The sequence below is a fragment of the Ylistrum balloti genome, unplaced genomic scaffold, assembly GCF_031769215.1.
Source record: "Ylistrum balloti isolate Yb309-2 unplaced genomic scaffold, AGI_CSIRO_Ybal_v1 Utg370154, whole genome shotgun sequence".
In the NCBI taxonomy this organism is placed as follows: Eukaryota; Metazoa; Mollusca; class Bivalvia; order Pectinida; family Pectinidae; genus Ylistrum; species Ylistrum balloti.
The window spans coordinates 157501-176243 of NW_026782153.1; the positions used below are offsets into that span (position 1 = coordinate 157501).

The 18743-nt window shown below is 36.6% G+C and overlaps 1 protein-coding gene across 10 annotated transcripts in view; it reads right to left on the minus strand.

Moving 5' to 3' along the window:
• Nucleotides 1-4592: 4592 nt before the first annotated feature.
• Nucleotides 4593-18743, minus strand: part of LOC132550876 (transcription factor 4-like) — a 68579-nt gene continuing 54428 nt past the window's right edge. For 3 of the 10 annotated variants that reach the window (XM_060214965.1, XM_060214964.1, XM_060214973.1), the window contains exons 14-21: nt 16868-17056; nt 16380-16446; nt 15773-15941; nt 14946-15038; nt 13864-13923; nt 10400-10545; nt 9937-10059; nt 4593-8183 (exon numbers count right to left, since the gene is read on the minus strand). In XM_060214965.1, the coding sequence (XP_060070948.1) occupies nt 7840-8183; nt 9937-10059; nt 10400-10545; nt 13864-13923; nt 14946-15038; nt 15773-15941; nt 16380-16446; nt 16868-17056 (1191 nt within the window). In that variant the 3' untranslated portion in view covers nt 4593-7839. Of the gene's footprint in view, nt 8184-9819; nt 10060-10399; nt 10546-13863; nt 13924-14945; nt 15039-15772; nt 15942-16379; nt 16447-16867; nt 17057-18743 lie in introns of all 10 variants that reach the window. The other 7 variants (XR_009554233.1, XM_060214969.1, XM_060214972.1 and 4 more) reach the window with 7 other exon arrangements.

Genomic DNA, 18743 nt, shown 5'->3' on the forward strand with positions numbered 1-18743 from the left:
ATATATTTTCACGAAATATCTTTAGTAAATTCCATCGAACTAATGTACGTTTATTTCATGAAATAATGCCTACATCGATCTGTTTGTACTTAATCATTTTATTGTTGATCCTGAAGAGCTTCTGCCGTGTCTAAACTTCCTCCCAGAAGGATACACTTGAATCTGGTCTTATTCAGGTGTATGCCTCTCCATTTGTCATTTCTTTGTTTTCAAGGGTTTGTACACGTAACGGTCTTCAGGAAATATTCTACTCCATCATGTCACTATGGTAACGGTGTGATAAATCCCGTGGTTTGTTCTTACCTCTCGCTCAATATATGAGGTTTTGTGTGAAGGTCATATACTTTTCTGTACGTCGCATATTTTCGTCATTCTGCACACTATTCACAATAAATACCTCTTGCTATAGACATCTTTTACATGTAAAGTGATGGCAGGTATGTTGTTGTGTGTTACACCAGAAGCTTGTTGGTGTAGGAATGGTGATATGTATATTCACGATGTAACACGTGACTGGCGGCCTATCTAAATATACCAATATAACATTTTTCGTATTACACATAATCTATTGTTACGTCAGATTAAGATGATTAATATGACGTCATACACTGGCAGATTGCACACGATGACGTAACAATGGAAAACAGAAATACAGCTGTTTAAAGTAGAAATGTCAGTTTTCTAAAATATTTACGTGGATAATCGATAATGATAAGAAAAATATTTTAAATTCGTTTTCATTTGATGTGATTTATGAAACACGCCCAGATCTCTTTCCATTTAAAAACCGATTTAGCCCAAAACATCCACTAAAGCATAACATGTTAGATAGGATGTTCTTCCTATTAATGATAACTTTTCATCTTCATATTTTGACATAAATATTTTGACTGTCACTTCAATTTACACAGTTAAATTTTATATCATTATCACACTGTCAGTTTAAGTACCTTGACAATATCAAGGTCATAGGTCAACCTCATCAAAGTCACATTAGATATTGTCCTAAACACAAGAATACAAGTTTCGAACCAAATAAAAAAGTTGTGAGGTCTTAACATCTAGATTTCCTCCTCTCTACAATTGATTGTCATAACGTTTTCATTATAGATCCTTCTGTAATTAGTTTGATGACCTTTGACCTCCGGCGTCAACTTTGTTTACTCATTTTCATCTGTATCTGTGTTGGTTTTTTCCCCCTTTGTTATCTCACCTGGTCTGGTGTGAAATCATGTTAGAAATACCTTGAACCTTGACCTTTGGAAAGAAGGTTACAAGGATGAAACCTGATCAAGATTATAATATATATATTATGTTGCAGGGATCAGTTTGTTAAAACCATCTTTCATCTAATTAACCAAAAGCCTGAAACACTGTTTATATACAATTGTCTAACCCTCTTATAGACAGGGCTTTATTGAGACACTGTTTATATAATTACAATTGTCTAACCCTCTTATAGACAGGGCTTTATTGAGACACTGTTTATATAATTACAATTGTCTCACCCTCTTATAGACAGGGCTTTATTGAGACACTGTTTATATAATTACAATTGTCTAACCCTCTTATAGACAGGGCTTTATTGAGACACTGTTTATATAATTACAATTGTCTCACCCTCTTATAGACAGGGCTTTATTGAGACACTGTTTATATAATTACAATTGTCTCACCCTCTTATAGACAGGGCTTTATTGAGACACTGTTTATATAATTACAATTGTCTAACCCTCTTATAGACAGGGCTTTATTGAGACACTGTTTATTATATAATTACAATTGTCTAACCCTCTTATAGACAGGGCTTTATTGAGACACTGTTTATATAATTACAATTGTCTAACCCTCTTATAGACAGGGCTTTATTGAGACACTGTTTATATAATTACAATTGTCTCACCCTAATATAAAACGTATGAAATAAAGAAAAAGTGTAGAAGAGAGATAGACAGGGCTTTATTGAGACACTGTTTATATAATTACAATTGTCTCACTGTCTTATAGACAGTTTATATAATTACAATTGTCTAACCCTCTTATAGACAGGGCTTTATTGAGACACTGTTTATATAATTACAATTGTCTTACCCTCTTATAGACAGGGCTTTATTGAGACACTGACAGGGCTTTATTGAGACACTGTTTATATAATTACAATTGTCTAACCCTCTTATAGACAGGGCTTTATTGAGACACTGTTTATATAATTACAATTGTCTCACCCTCTTATAGACAGGGCTTTATTGAGACACTGTTTATATAATTACAATTGTCTCACCCTCTTATAGACAGGGCTTTACTGAGACACTTTATATAATTACAATTGTCTCACCAGTCTTATAGACAGGGCTTTATTGAGACACTGTTTATATAATTACAATTGTCTAACCCTCTTATAGACAGGGCTTTATTGAGACACTGTTTATATAATTACAATTGTCTCACCGTCTTATAGACAGGGCTTTATTGAGACACTGTTTATATAATTACAATTGTCTCACCCTCTTATAGACAGGGCTTTATTGAGACACTGTTTATATAATTACAATTGTCTCACCCTCTTTTTATATAATTACAATTGTCTTACCCTCTTATAGACAGGGCTTTATTGAGACACTGTTTATATAATTACAATTGTCTAACCCTCTTATAGACAGGGCTTTATTGAGACACTGTTTATATAATTACAATTGTCTCACCCTCTTATAGACAGGGCTTTATTGAGACACTGTTTATATAATTACAATTGTCTCACCCTCTTATAGACAGGGCTTTATTGAGACACTGTTTATATAATTACAATTGTCTCACCCTCTTATAGACAGGGCTTTATTGAGACACTGTTTATATAATTACAATTGTCTCACCCTCTTATAGACAGGGCTTTATTGAGACACTGTTTATATAATTACAATTGTCTCACCCTCTTATAGACAGGGCTTTATTGAGACACTGTTTATATAATTACAATTGTCTAACCCTCTTATAGACAGGGCTTTATTGAGACACTGTTTATATAATTACAATTGTCTCACCCTCTTATAGACAGGGCTTTATTGAGACACTGTTTATATAATTACAATTGTCTCACCCTCTTATAGACAGGGCTTTATTGAGACACTGTTTATATAATTACAATTGTCTAACCCTCTTATAGACAGGGCTTTATTGAGACACTGTTTATATAATTACAATTGTCTCACCCTCTTATAGACAGGGCTTTATTGAGACACTGTTTATATAATTACAATTGTCTCACCCTCTTATAGACAGGGCTTTATTGAGACACTGTTTATATAATTACAATTGTCTAACCCTCTTATAGACAGGGCTTTATTGAGACACTGTTTATATAATTACAATTGTCTAACCCTCTTATAGACAGGGACACTGTTTATATAATTACAATTGTCTCACCCTCTTATAGACAGGGCTTTATTGAGTTTATATAATTACAATTGTTAACTTATAGACAGGGCTTTATTGAGACACTGTTTATATAATTAGACAGGGCTTTATTGAGACACTGTTTATATAATTACAATTGTCTAACCCTCTTATAGACAGGGCTTTATTGAGACACTGTTTATATAATTACAATTGTCTAACCCTCTTATAGACAGGGCTTTATTGAGACACTGTTTATATAATTACAATTGTCTAACCCTCTTATAGACAGGGCTTTATTGAGACACTGTTTATATAATTACAATTGTCTAACCCTCTTATAGACAGGGCTTTATTGAGACACTGTTTATATAATTACAATTGTCTCACCCTCTTATAGACAGGGCTTTATTGAGACACTGTTTATATAATTACAATTGTCTAACCCTCTTATAGACAGGGCTTTATTGAGACACTGTTTATATAATTACAATTGTCTCACCCTCTTATAGACAGGGCTTTATTGAGACACTGTTTATATAATTACAATTGTCTCACCCTCTTATAGACAGGGCTTTATTGAGACACTGTTTATATAATTACAATTGTCTCACCCTCTTATAGACAGGGCTTTATTGAGACACTTTATATAATTACAATTGTCTCACCCTCTTATAGACAGGGCTTTATTGAGACACTGTTTATATAATTACAATTGTCTAACCCTCTTATAGACAGGGCTTTATTGAGACACTGTTTATATAATTCACCCTCTTATAGACAGGGCTTTATTAGACAGGGCTTTATTGAGACACTTTATATAATTACAATTGTCTAACCCTCTTATAGACAGGGCTTTATTGAGACACTTTATATAATTACAATTGTCTCACCCTCTTATAGACAGGGCTTTATTGAGACACTGTTTATATAATTACAATTGTCTCACCGTCTTATAGACAGGGCTTTATTGAGACACTTTATATAATTACAATTGTCTCACCGTCTTATAGACAGGGCTTTATTGAGACACTTTATATAATTACAATTGTCTAACCCTCTTATAGACAGGGCTTTATTGAGACACAGTTAACAAGAATAAACTACAGTCACCGTCTTTTAGACCGGGATTTATTGAGACACTTTATATAATTACAATTGAAAACACAACTCAGAGATAAAATAAAAACAGGAGTCCTCAATCTTCATTTATATGTTTATTTTTGTACCCTTTTATACAAGAACCAATGTTTGACGCCCAACGTCCCTCTAACATTTAGGAGATACAGCGCCCCCTACTGGTCTACAAACTACCATCAACAGTACTCAGTACCTGGTCCTTAGTCATTGTAAGCTCCAAACTCTACAAAAAAGTCCTACGCTTAATGGTAATTTTTTTCTTATTTCAATAAATCGATTATAACAAGGCTTTTTCACTTATGAACAATAAATGATCAGACATTTGTAAGACTTTTTTCAAAGGTAGAGTCCATTACCATTAGACAAGTGAGGTCACTGAGTACGTTTGATCACATCACTACTACGCATATTCTCAATGTAGCAAATATTCCATTTCAAAAATAGATGATAAAATTTATTAAAATTTTGTAAAACTGGAAGTGACTGTGGTGATATTTAGGATGATTTTTCATACAACATGCACACATACATTCGTACATGTAAGATGAGGCCAACAACAAGCCAGAAAACTGACAACAAGGTTTCTTCCCTCGCAAAATTAACCAGGCAAAAACCAGTCCTACCAACTAACCAAACAAGCAGGCATTGTCCCAATGAAAATATCCGACAACCACGCGCTGTCCTAGCAACCAACCTGACAACTGGGCACTGTCCTAGTGACAAACCTGACAACTAGGCACTGTCCTAGCAACCAACCTGACAACTAGGCACTGTCCAGCAACCAACCTGACAACTGGGCACTGTCCTAGTGACAAACCTGACAACTAGGCACTGTCCTAGCAACCAACCTGACAACTAGGCACTGTCCAGCAACCAACCTGACAACTGGACACTGTCCTAGTGACAAACCTGACAACTAGGCACTGTCCTAGCAACCAACCTGACGACTTGACACTGTCCTAGTGACAAACCTGACAACTAGGCACTGTCCTAGCAACCAACCTGACAACTAGGCACTGTCCTAGTGACAAACCTGACAACTAGGCACTGTCCTAGCAACCAACCTGACAACTAGGCACTGTCCTAGCGACCAACCTGACAACTAGCACTGTCATAGCGACAAACCGGACAACTAGGCACTGTCATAGCGACAAACCTGACAACCGTGAATGTCCTAACAAGCAGCATGCCAAATAGTGACTATCCCAGAGACAACCAGGACAGGTCTAAGGACCCAGTCATGTTAAACACAACCAGGTAATGCCCTTGGAACATCAACAACCTGTACAGGCCTTATGACCACTCTGTCATACTAAATACAACCAGGTACTGGCCCGGAAACATCAACAACCTGGATAAGCCTAAGGACTTTACATTCCTACTAAGTACAACCAGGTATTGCCCTTTGAACAACCTGGCAAGTATGAAGTTCTTCATGTCATTGGTATGTTTTGTCTGGACAATCAATCTTAGTTTTTTGGCTTCAACACTCAAAAAAAAAAAAAAAAAGAAAAAAAAGAAATTGTGGAAAAAATATAAGAGATTCATGAAAGAAAATATGTTTTTCCTGCTGTGTGTACCAGAACTAGCTGATGCCAAAATTCACTGGTGAAACTGCACAAAGGTTCATTTGAACAGAAGGAATGAAATAAAGAAAAATATTTCAAAAGTTTTCCTTAAAATTAATGCCTCAGTGTTCGATAACTAGAAATTATAGAAAGGGAGAATTTCCTACATCAGGAAATAAGGTTCACACAGGGGGAAAAACTCATGTTTATATAAAATACGTAACAATAAACACGTCATGTTTAATAACACCACAACGTCATGCATCATATCAAACCCGAAGCCAGGTAACATGAAAAATATGCACCAAAAAAAACTGTGTGAAAATACATTATAATATCTTTTCATTTTCAACATTCAATACACAATGAAAAGTATTCACTCCATACATCCAAGGAGAAGTCTTGGAAATTTTTACAATGGAGTTTCTGGAATATTTCTGATTGACATAAAGCTACAACATGTCCTCAAAACCTAATAAAAAATTTCGAAAGAATTTTCTAAAAAAAATTTCACAATGTCCCGTCCAAATTTTCCCCAAAAGATATTGTCGTAGCATCGTAGAGAACACTAGTAATGCGAGAGAGATGATGATTTTATAAATGTCGATGATTTACGGCAGCACTTTAATAACAGCGACCTCCTGCTAACAGTTAAAAAATGTAACAGGATTCTTGTTCTCAATAAAGCTGTTTAGTTCACTGACCAAGGCACAAAAGGTCGCACCTAGTGGTCGCTATCACACTAAATAGATGTTCACAACCAACCAAATCTAGCAGTCCTCTCTCAGTTCCAAATCATGGGTATACACTCAAACTAAATGATCAGTCTCCCTTTAATTCACACCTAAGAATGAACCAGGAACAGACTGAATGCAAACCCCATACTCATTGTTCCATAAACTGTCTGAAATTCACATCCTTGCATTTCAGGAAGATAACACTAGAATTTATAAAAAAAAAAAAAATCACAGGAAATCAATACAAAACAGGATATGCATACTAATACATGCACAATCTTGCTACAACATGATCGCCCACTATAATCGACCTTTGAACCTAGGCTCAACTGAAGGGCTTTCTCATAATTCTTAGGCCTAAAAACAGATTACTTGTCCAGCACTGCCCACTATAACTATACTTCCAAACATGATATATGACTCAGCAGATCTTACACCTGACCCAAGATCTTATATATCAACCCCGAGATTCACCGCACGACCCAAGAGATTTTATAAATGACCTCGGATATCTAATGCATGACTCCTGACATCTAACACCACGTCACAACCACTCCCTCCAACCTTTCAGCAATACATCATCTACATCATGTGTTGCTTGTTTTATAAGACTCATACAACACCCGGTCCCGAGTGATCAGATCACACAGTGGTACAGACTTCTCTACTAGGCCTGAATATGTACAGAAGTAGGATTCAACGTATGTACAACCTGGTTCCTCCCTCACGTCCGCCATAGTGTAATATCTATATATATATATATACATATTTTATGTATGTAAATCTGGCTAGCATGCAACATCACAAAGTCTGTGAACGACACGCTTCCTGCATCGTTTAGTTCATGAACCACAATACATGCTCCTTGTTAAGGAGTCTACCAGCAATACATGTTTTTCATGTCACTTTAACCGTGAACAATGCCTGCTCCCTGCATCATTATGTCTGTGAACAATGCCTGCTCCCTGCGTCATAATGTCTGTGAACACTGTATGCTATATGCATCATTTAGTCCGTGAACACTGCATGCTTCCAAACATGCCTCCCCGGGTCTTTTCCTCTCCGCTCATCCCCTGGGAGGGACGACCTCCAGTTCCATCCCCCAGGTATTTCTTCTGGGGTAAGGATGCTCCTCCTAGGCTGCCATCACAGTCCCGCACCGAGTACTTAACATCACCGTACCTGTAGGGGTCAGAGGTCACAGGGTTGTTCTCCTGTCCAAGGTAGGAGAAGGCGCTATGTAGCTGGACTTCACTGTCCCGACCCCCCGTGATGGTGCCTGCCCGGGCCGCAGGGACCCGGCTACATCCAACGTTCATCATGCCCGGCACACTCATGGAAGGGCTATCTGGATCAAAGGAGACCCTGATAGTTACATATGAACACAACACAAACTGACATGGTTATTTTCTCCGATAAAACAATGGGGCTTTCACATAATGAAACATACCATACAACGAGTTTATTTCGTCATGCATTAATTTCATCATTTGATTAAGCAATGTCATATTTCTGCCATTGAAAAGTAGGAAATGCATGTAATGTTTCTCAATTAGCCATGCATTCTTACTGAAAAATATTGACCGATAAACCCTCGTTATATGTTGTTTTATGTCTGTGATAAAAGGAGGGGCCCCTTACCTGATATGTACAGGGTCATTTTAGTTTACAATACAATGTGGTTATAATGTGGTAACAAAACATCCCTAAAGGATCTTGGCACTAACATCTTTTTCTTCTCTTTCTTTTCACAGTGTAAATCATCTTTTTCCACAAACTGAAGGTGTTCAATTATCTTACACAGAAAACCACCACATTAAATTGGACAAATAATTTTTTCTGGCAAAGCGATGCTTCAAATGACAAATCCATCCATTACTGTCTTTATAATGAGAATATTGATGACAAACTCCATCAAAATCAGTGCCTACACCAGGCAACTGAAATTTCTGTCTCAAAACTGGACAACAAACGAAAATTAGGAAGATCCATCCAATAGGAAGAAGAAATATCTAACTTTCAAAATCAGAGACCACCTGTTGGCCATTTTGTTTCTTCTGGTCATTTTCACATCTAAACTCACATGATTAGAGACTAAGTATAAAAACTGATCATTATTTATCCTGCTCTTCACCAGATAGAGTGAATACAGAAATTATTTATCCTGCTCTTCACCAGATAGAGTGAATACAGAACTTATTTATCCTGCTCTTCACCAGATAGAGTGAATACAGAAATTATTTATCCTGCTCTTCACCAGATAGAGTGAATACAGAAATTATTTATCCTGCTCTACACCAGATAGAGTGAATACAGAACTTATTTATCCTGCTCTTCACCAGATAGAGTGAATACAGAACTTATTTAAGTATAGACATTCGAGAAATGACAAACGAGACAAAAGGCGATTTGAATGGCTCACCATCATGATAATGGTGAACTTATACTTTAACAGAAATATTTCCATTTTACATTACAAAACTGATCTCACTAAATCACTGATCATCAATTTATTTATACAGGAAAGTAAAAGCCATCACCAGGGTCTAAGGTCAAGGGTCAAGAAAAAGGTCATAAATAATGAAAGAGCGAAAAGGTCAGGTTATACATGACCCCTATTAGAATGATTAGCAGAAAGGTGAAAGGTCATCAATGAGTAGGGTTAAAAGTCACAGTAATATTCCAAGGTTGTTAAGACAATGGAAGTAGTTCAGAAGATGAGAGAAAGTAAACAGTGATTTTTGTGTGATTTTTTTTTCTTTTTATTTTTCATTCTATTTCAGATGAGTCCAGACAATCATTTTCAAAAATAGGGAAAGCATGAAAGCAGAGGTCCACGATCCCAAAAATCACTGATATGAAAGCATTGAGAACATGGCCATACAGAAACAGAAAGAGAGAGCTCCTCACAGAACTGTTTCATCCTGTTGGAAGGAAAGTGAAGAGATGGAGGATGAAAAATCTAGTTGGTTGGAGCATTTTACCTTCACACAAACTGGGGGCGATCGGTAGGAGAGGGCCTTAGCTTCCCTGGTAGTTGTTATCTAGGTCGTCGTCATGGTGTTCGCTTAGAAAAGGTAGCAACATGTTGCGTACCTTACCTGCCAGAGCGGCCTGCTGCGCAGCAATGTCATCTGATGATAGACCACGCCCACCCGGCATTTCATCCGTCTTCTCCTCCTCACGACGCTTAAGGCACGCTGCCTTGGGGTTCAGATTACGCTCTAGAAGGAAAAACGAGGATGTCGCATTGAGATAAATATACATGTAATGATTGACTAATCATCTTTAAAGGAAATTATATAAACATATACAAAGAATTTCAAATAGACATCCAATTCAGAAATAAATAAACAGGAGCTGTTTCCACAAGATATAGACCTCAAATTTATACAGATAGTAGACTTCCTTAATGTTTGACACTAGCTGTTGGGAGTTATGCCATGTTTAGATCAATCACGTCTATCCCTAATCTATCATTCTTCTGATCTAAATCAGTTGAGGAGTTAAAGGGATTTAGGAGATATCTTGTACACAAGCAGATAGGTTCACGAAGATACCCACCTCTAACCTGAGCCTCCAATGTAGTGATGACGTTGACGGCGTGCTGGAGGATCATAAGTTTGGTGAGGGGCTGACTGCTAGATGTGTGCAGGGATACCATTGTCCCTAACTCTTTGAAGGCCTCATTGATATCTCGCACACGAACCCTGAAATAAAGGGAGATAACTCTGGTCACATGCAGAGATTACTCTATTTCCAGATTGAAGAGAACCTATTTTGAAATAAAGGGAGATAACTCTGGTCATATGCAGGGATTACACTATTTCCAGATAGAAGAGAACCTATTTCCAGCAACTGACCGACCTCTGGCTAATTCAAAACAATTTAAATAATGTAGATAATTCAGAGGGGTTATTTAACAATTGAATGAACAAAACCCAAAATATATAACCACAGAACTAAGGGGAACAACTCTTCCTGACAGAGTATTAAATTTTCAGTGACATCAAAAGGAACCAAACCAGTCAGACCAGATTTTGCAAATAATTTGATGGTCGGTGGGCTGTGCTATTGTTTTTCTTTCCACAAACATGAAGCCTGGATTCCATTACAAAATGAATTTTCTTGAATAAACTGTTACTTCTGTAAAAACAAAAGACAATATCATGCCACCTTACTACATGTTAGAACCAAGCTCTACAATTACACTTGTAGTACTATAACCCTTCTGTTATACTTCTAACATAACTGTACTTTAATACTGAAATCATACTGCAGTCATACCATTACCATACTGAAACCATACTGAAATTATACTGTATTAATAATTTAAAGATAACTCATAACTTATATATGGAATATAAACCAATTTGCAACTCACAAATACAACCCCTTACATCTTCTAGAGATAACAGAAAAAGAGCCCAAAACAAGGGCAACAACTCAATGTAAAGAACATGCTGTTTGTAATATTAATACACATAATTCAACCCACTCAACTGAAATATCTTCAGGTACCAGGATATCCAGATTTCAGCATAATACTTCCATTATAACACATTTACAAAACACACATGTAAAAGTTTTGTACCAATACTGGTACAAAGTTACCTGAACAAAATATTTGCTTTTTTTTTTTAACTTTAGAATGTTTGATGTGTAAATTTATACTAGCATTGTTGGCCATACTTCATCAATCTGTCACCACAGAAAATTGCATGCGTTAGAGTATCTTCAACATATTTTTTATCAAGGTGTTATCAATTAACTGTTAAGATCCGATAACTATATTTCAAAGGGAGAACAAATCCAGTAAGATGTTTCACTTGGATTAATTTTCATGTAGCACAATATATATGAAATTTGAATTTCACAGCTTTCACAATAATTACCATGGAAACATTTCAATGTGACTGATTAGTTAAACATCACTTGATTGTCATCAACAGAACATTTCAAAATCTTGACATTAAAATCAGTTAAGCACTTAAGTCTTCAGTATTTTGTAAGAAACCAACTTCATTAATCTCAAAGTGACACTTTCTCACACAACTGTGGTTTTTTTTCTTCTTCTTCTTCTCAGAAAATCTAAATCACAATTTTTTTTTTGGATATTCAAAAAATTATATCAATGAAGTATATTATACTTGACAACACAGGTATATTAATGTCAAAAATGTTCATTATAAAACTTCTTACAAGTTTGCAAATATTTCTATAAAAATAACTTGGAAATAAGTAATACTGACAATAACCAACCATAAAAACACAAGTTATTTGTGCATGTTTCAGGGCAACCACAAAATTCTGTTAATTGCTCTGGTCAAAATCATTTTACTTTCCATTAAATGTTAACGTTGCACAATTTGAGTGTTTATGGCAGGATCCAACATAGCTATTTCACAACAAAAGATAAAAATTCTTACATTTTAACTTAGAACCACTAAACTTGCTATTAACATTGAACACGTTCAAAAACAATATTTCAAAAATTTGTTGAAACTGCATGTAATTACCAGCTTCTTGTTCTAAACATCACAAAGTATTATGTTAGTGGGGGTTGAAAACATTAAAAACCTTTGTCTCACCCCTGCAGACCACAGTAGACTGGTCTGGTTCAATGGAATAGAGAGTCTATTGTGGCTACTGGAGGGGTGAACAGGTTGGCAGATTCACTCTAGACTGTCTATCTATATCACCATCTGACAGAAATACAAGTCATGCCTGGGTTACACTGTCAGCATATTTGACATGATTTCAGCACAAAGTCATGTTCTTGTGTGTGTAGTCTCGGTCAGGTCAATCAAGTCCATTGTTAGTCAAACAGGCATTTTGTTAATACTTATATCGACCATTCTGAGTTTAGTTTGATTATAACACATGATACAGAGGATAATCAATTAAAGATGGACTAACTGGAGAACCACATGACAGTAAGTCCCTAACATAACGAGGGGCAGGAGAGCTAAGGAAAATCCTTTTAACAAAACACACTAAATTTACACTAAACTCGAGTATTGTCAGGCAAACAAACACTAAACTTAGTATGACCTAGTCTCAATACAGCCTAACTTCAGCTGAACTAAACATTTCTAGCCTGACCTTAACTAGACCTGGACAAAGCTAACACTATATCGACAAACAATAAATTGGACTATTTTCTCACTTTCTGACCTACTTTGGACCTATCTGTGTCATTACCAGAATGATGATGAACGGAACTATGTACCTTGGGTCGGGATCTGACGTGTTCACTGCCAGTAAACCACAAAAGACTCTCCAACATCCAATAACAACATTCAATCAACAGAGGCCGCAGAAATCTGCGTCTACTCCAGAGAGAGAGAGAGAAAAGAAGGGAGGACAGGTGTCTTCTCCCCACAGGGATAGACAAAGATCTCACCCATGGTCGAAGAGAGAGAACAGTAGGATGAAGTCTCCGTACCATGGTTGTTTTACATCTAGCTGCATTACTTTCAAATTTGAGCATATCTTAATTCCGTTAACTACTATAAACTTTTTTTTCACTTTTGTGCACATTTCAAATCCAATGGCCATTCTCAAAACAAATTAACTGGATTTTTTCCTTTTTTTTTCTTCAATTTTCTCATTTGACATATATATTTTGGTTTACAGTATATTTCTAGTTTTCCAAAAATGACCTTGAATTATCAGTTTGTTATATGACCTTGAGAATTGACTGATAAATGGGTATTAGGGTCAATTTCTCTAATTAATGATAGGCTTTCAACCTTATGCTTTCTCTGACCTTTGACCACAAATCTTAATCACACGATAAGTAAAAGATAAAAATGAATCTGAATCATTCTCTGAATTGAGTGACCTTTGACCTCAGATTAATAATTTTTACTTTTTGAATGTTCCTGAGAACTATGTTTGTCTTGTAAATCTGACCTTGCAACGTGTGCTTTTGACCTTACCATCTGACCTTGACCTATGTAACAACCATGAGAAGGAGAGAAGGAGAAGGACAAACAAGATGGCGGTGTGTAATTGATACTAACCTCTCTCGGTCATTGTTAGCTTGGCGTCGTTTCGCTTTACTGAGAGAATCCTCATCGGTACTTTAAAAACCAAACAGAAACAGTTAACACAGTAATCTCTGGTATTACCACCACCACCAGTACAACACCAAACCGTCAGTATCTCAACACTTATCTCTAGCTTGGGCAAATACAAAATACGTACATTTCAAGCTTCAAGCTTAACTGATCTCTTTTTAAAAGCGACACGGTAGGTTTATGACAATATATGCAGGATTTTTCTTTTTCTTTTTTGCTTCATCCCCCACCCATCCCCATATCCCCAACATTTTGCCAGAAATTTACACCAAAGAACTTAAAATTCAAACTCATCAAAGTGCATATTTCTGAAAATAATAATTTCTAAAATTTGTGGGAATAATATTGAAGATTTCAAGTGAAATCAATATTCAGAAGTTGGTTTGAAGTGTACATGCATTCACTTAAAAACAGTTTTTCTTTAAAATCCTTAATAAACCAGGTTGCTTATCAAAGGAGCCATTTAAGTCATTTGTATCCTGAGGTCAAAGTTCATCTACCTACATGGCTGTCAATGTATGTATGCAGGCAAGTCATACATGTCACACTGTTATTTTCTCTCAAACAATTTGGCCCAAACTGGTCGTCATGGTGTTTTATTGTAAGTAATCATTAAAACTTCTATTAAATCATAATATGTACACTTCTAAATTTGAAAAAATAAAAATAAAAATTTCAAGTAAAATTATTATGTCATTCGCAAAATGTAATACCAGCAGTCATATCATTGATACGGTCGATTAGACATACAGGTTAAGGGTGACCGATCTGATACCAGGGCTATTTATAGATGGTCGACCATGTGTATCAGCAATGGCTGGTAATCTTATAACATGTCATGGATGAATAACCTTTGAGGATTAGGCTATTGGTCACTGATCCTACAGCAGGACATGGATGGCTGATCACATACTCCTGCTATGGTTCAATGAACACTCCCGACCCCCCCTACCCCTGTGACGTGTCACAGACCAATATATATAGCGATACACCCAGACTCTGGATATACTTCAGCTTCTACACACCTTTCCCGTGCGTTGTTGGCCTGGCGACGTACACGCTCCCGTTCTGCCTTCGCCTCTGGAGATTCGTCCTCCTCAGGTGGTTCTGTGCTACTCCTGAAAATAAACAGTAAATGTTACTTAAAATCCAAATTTGAACAAATCCACACCCTCCTAGATGTAGCAGATCACTGCTTTGGCTACGCAACAAATCCGTTTAGAAATGTTCATATTAAGAATGTTTGGCCCTTGGAAAATTTTTCGCCCAAAAGATACTCTACAAAATCTTATTTATTCTTGAAAGAAATGTTATGAATATGCTTATATACAGATGTGCATATCACAGAATGAAAAGTGATAAGTACATATTTCTTAAAGTCAGCAAACAGATGAACCAATGATCTTTTCCTTCCCTTTACAAATTAAACACAAATGATATAATTACAAGAGGGATTTCAAATCATTATGTCGTGTTGAATGTTACACCTTATTTTATCATGTCAGTAATATTGTTTCCTGATGATGTTATTAAGATAATTGATGACGTCACATGACCAGTGAAAACTAATGAATACTCCACCTGAAGTTGCCAAAAAGGCAGAAAGTCTTTTCTTTTTCTCATTTTTTCGATATATATTGATATTTTCCCCCTCAAATTTTTTTGTCTTTGAAATGTCAACAGTGTAGTTTTAGTGGTATCACATCCGAAACAATTTAGTAAATATATTTACAGTATTTTTCATCTGCACAGAGAATTCAGTATTTCTTCTCCAGTTAACAGCTGGGTAGACAATGGCTTTGGACCCAATGACTTCCTGGTTAAAAACACTGAACCATGATAAAAAACTAACCGTGACCGTTTCGCAGGAGGACCGGTGGTCGAACTGCCACCGGGAGAAAGTTGAGATTTGTCTCCCCCTGAGCTGCACTCGCTTTTCATAGATTCTCCCTCTGCCTTGTCCAAAGACTCGGACTTGAGATTCTCGTGATCTGGGTCAGCAGAACTCTCACCACGCAGCACTGCAAGTACAGAAACATGATTATTAGCTGTCGGTGAGAAACAGTGTACACTTTTAACTGGAACATGCTTCCATTGTTAATCAAAAGTATGTTAGGAAGGCTTCAGTTAAAATGTTGTCTGAAAATATAACATCACTAAAATTTTGTATCACTCCTGGACAACCTATTGCTACTGGGGATCAGTAATTCTTTGGTATTTTCTTGTCACGTATCTTTTCGTTTGCTAAAATTAAATTACATATAGCAGAAAGTTAAAAAAAAAAAAAAAACATGGCAAGCCACAAGCCTTTATGAAACTGTATAACCATTAATTTTTGTGGGGGATTTATCTTCAAGCATCCATGAAATGTCTTTTTTTTTTTTGAAAACCACTAAAATTAAACCCCCGAATATGATATGATATTACATTATGAGAAAGTGGGATAAGAAAATACATACCATCAATTGGTTTGGCTGGATCAGATGTGCTTGGTCTACTATCACTCATGGAGTGATGGCTATTTGTCTGAAAAAATAGTCAGAGTTGTTTCCCTTAGATCACATAAAAAATATATTTTCTAAATATATCTGGTGCAAAATGGATAAACTTTTGGAAGGAAATATATATAAAAATAAAAACATATTCCATAATTTTGAGATTATCAATGAAAATTAACTGCCATTACAGTTAAACGGTTACATTCTTTTCCTCCTTACACACGTCTACACAGGCATACTTGAAAAATATTTCTAATTAAATTGATATTGCCATCAAGTTTCTTTATACAACATTGTCAATTCACCAGGTCAAAGTTTTATTTCCAATAAAAAAGAAATTTCAACAGAAGTTAAAGTTAAGTTCTAATTTATCAAATTTTAAACAATATACTAATAGTAAGATGCCACAAACAGTGCATATATTTATGAATATTTATTTTGCATCGTACCAGTGACTCTAGGTGGCTTGTCATGCCACTCAGGCCCGAGAGGCCACCCATGCTTCCCATCATGCCGTTGGAATGTGAGCCCGACCCCATCATGGTGGACGGTAACCCCTGGTGCCCCGGCATGCCAGGCATCTCAGCATGGTGACGTAACACATGTATAGCGTCTTCAATCCGCTCCTCCATACGACTCTGCGAATAACGGAAAGTCAGGTCAGTAAATACAGAGATTTCAACATTTACAGCAAATACAGATCACAGATTTATCATCCATGTACATTGCTGGCAAAATCTTTTCTACAATATCGGATAAACTCTTTCTTGCGGACAAGTGTCCCTCTTATTACAGGGTAAAGACTAGTTTTCCTAACAGACACTAATACAATGTGAAACTATCCAGGCTCTTAAGTGTATTTAAGGACAGATTGGAACTTGTTTATCTAAACTTGTCATAATCCCATTCTTTTTTTTTGCCGGAAACGACAAAAGGCTTGAACATGGAGGTGGATGCAAATTGGCAATAGAAAGCATGTTGTTGTATCATTTCAACATAAACACAGCAAGGAAAGCCTGTAAAACAGTTCTCAAGTTATGGGAGAAAAACAGTATCAATGTTGAATCTATATTCTATTTCTTATCCCATTTAAAGTTCTGATATTTCCATCAAACCACAGAGTTGGGCTGGTAAAGGCATCATCTCCTGTCTGTGATGGCTTTGTCAGGACCTGCTCTAGCTCGGCAGGCCAGTATTTTGATGGGACAGTATGACATAACCAGACGTAATGGCATCTCCCAGAGTACTGTAGCACACCTGCCCACACTGTACCTCCCCATGTTACATAACAAGTAACAACGACTCCAGCTGTTGCCCCCTCCCTACAGATGACAAACCTATTAAGTAGCCACCACTGGCTAAAACATCACAACTACGTATCATCCTGGAAGAATGTGTACTGTTTTATTACTTATATTTTAACAACTAGTCTTCGTATGGATTTCAAACTTTCTTTTATATTTTTTGCGTCTTAAAGGATAAGGGGAGAATGTGATGTAGGGAAGAATTGAGGGGCTGTAAAGGATAAGGGGAGAATGTGATGTAGGGAAGAATTGAGGGGCTGTAAAGGATAAGGGGAGAATGTGATGTAGGGAAGAATTGAGGGGCTGTAAAGGATAAGGGGAGAATGTGATGTAGGGAAGAATTGAGGGGCTGTAAAGGATAAGGGGAGAATGTGATGTAGGGAAGAATTGAGGGGCTGTAAAGGATAAGGGGAGAATGTGATTTAGGGTAGAATTGAGGGGCTGTAAAGGAGAAGGAGAGAATGTGATTTAGGGTAGAACTGAAGGGCTGTAAAGGATAAGGGGAGAATGTGATTTAGGGTAGAATTGAGGGGCTGTAAAGGATAATGGGATAATGTGATTTAGGGTAGAATTGAGGGGCTGTAAAGGATAAGGGGAATGTGATTTAGGGTAGAACTGAGGGGCTGTAAAGGAGAAGGAGAGAATGTGATTTAGGGTAGAACTGAAGGGCTGTAAAGGAGAAGGAGAGAATGTGATTTAGGGTAGAACTGAAGGGCTGTGAAGGAGAAGGAGAGAATGTGATTTAGGGTAGAATTGAGGGGCTGTAAAGGAGAAGGAGAGAATGTGATTTAGGGTAGAACTGAAGGGCTGTAAAGGATAAGGGGAGAATGTGATTTAGGGTAGAATTGAGGGGCTGTAAAGGATAATGGGATAATGTGATTTAGGGTAGAATTGAGGGGCTGTAAAGGATAAGGGGAATGTGATTTAGGGTAGAACTGAGGGGCTGTAAAGGAGAAGGAGAGAATGTGATTTAGGGTAGAACTGAAGGGCTGTAAAGGAGAAGGAGAGAATGTGATTTAGG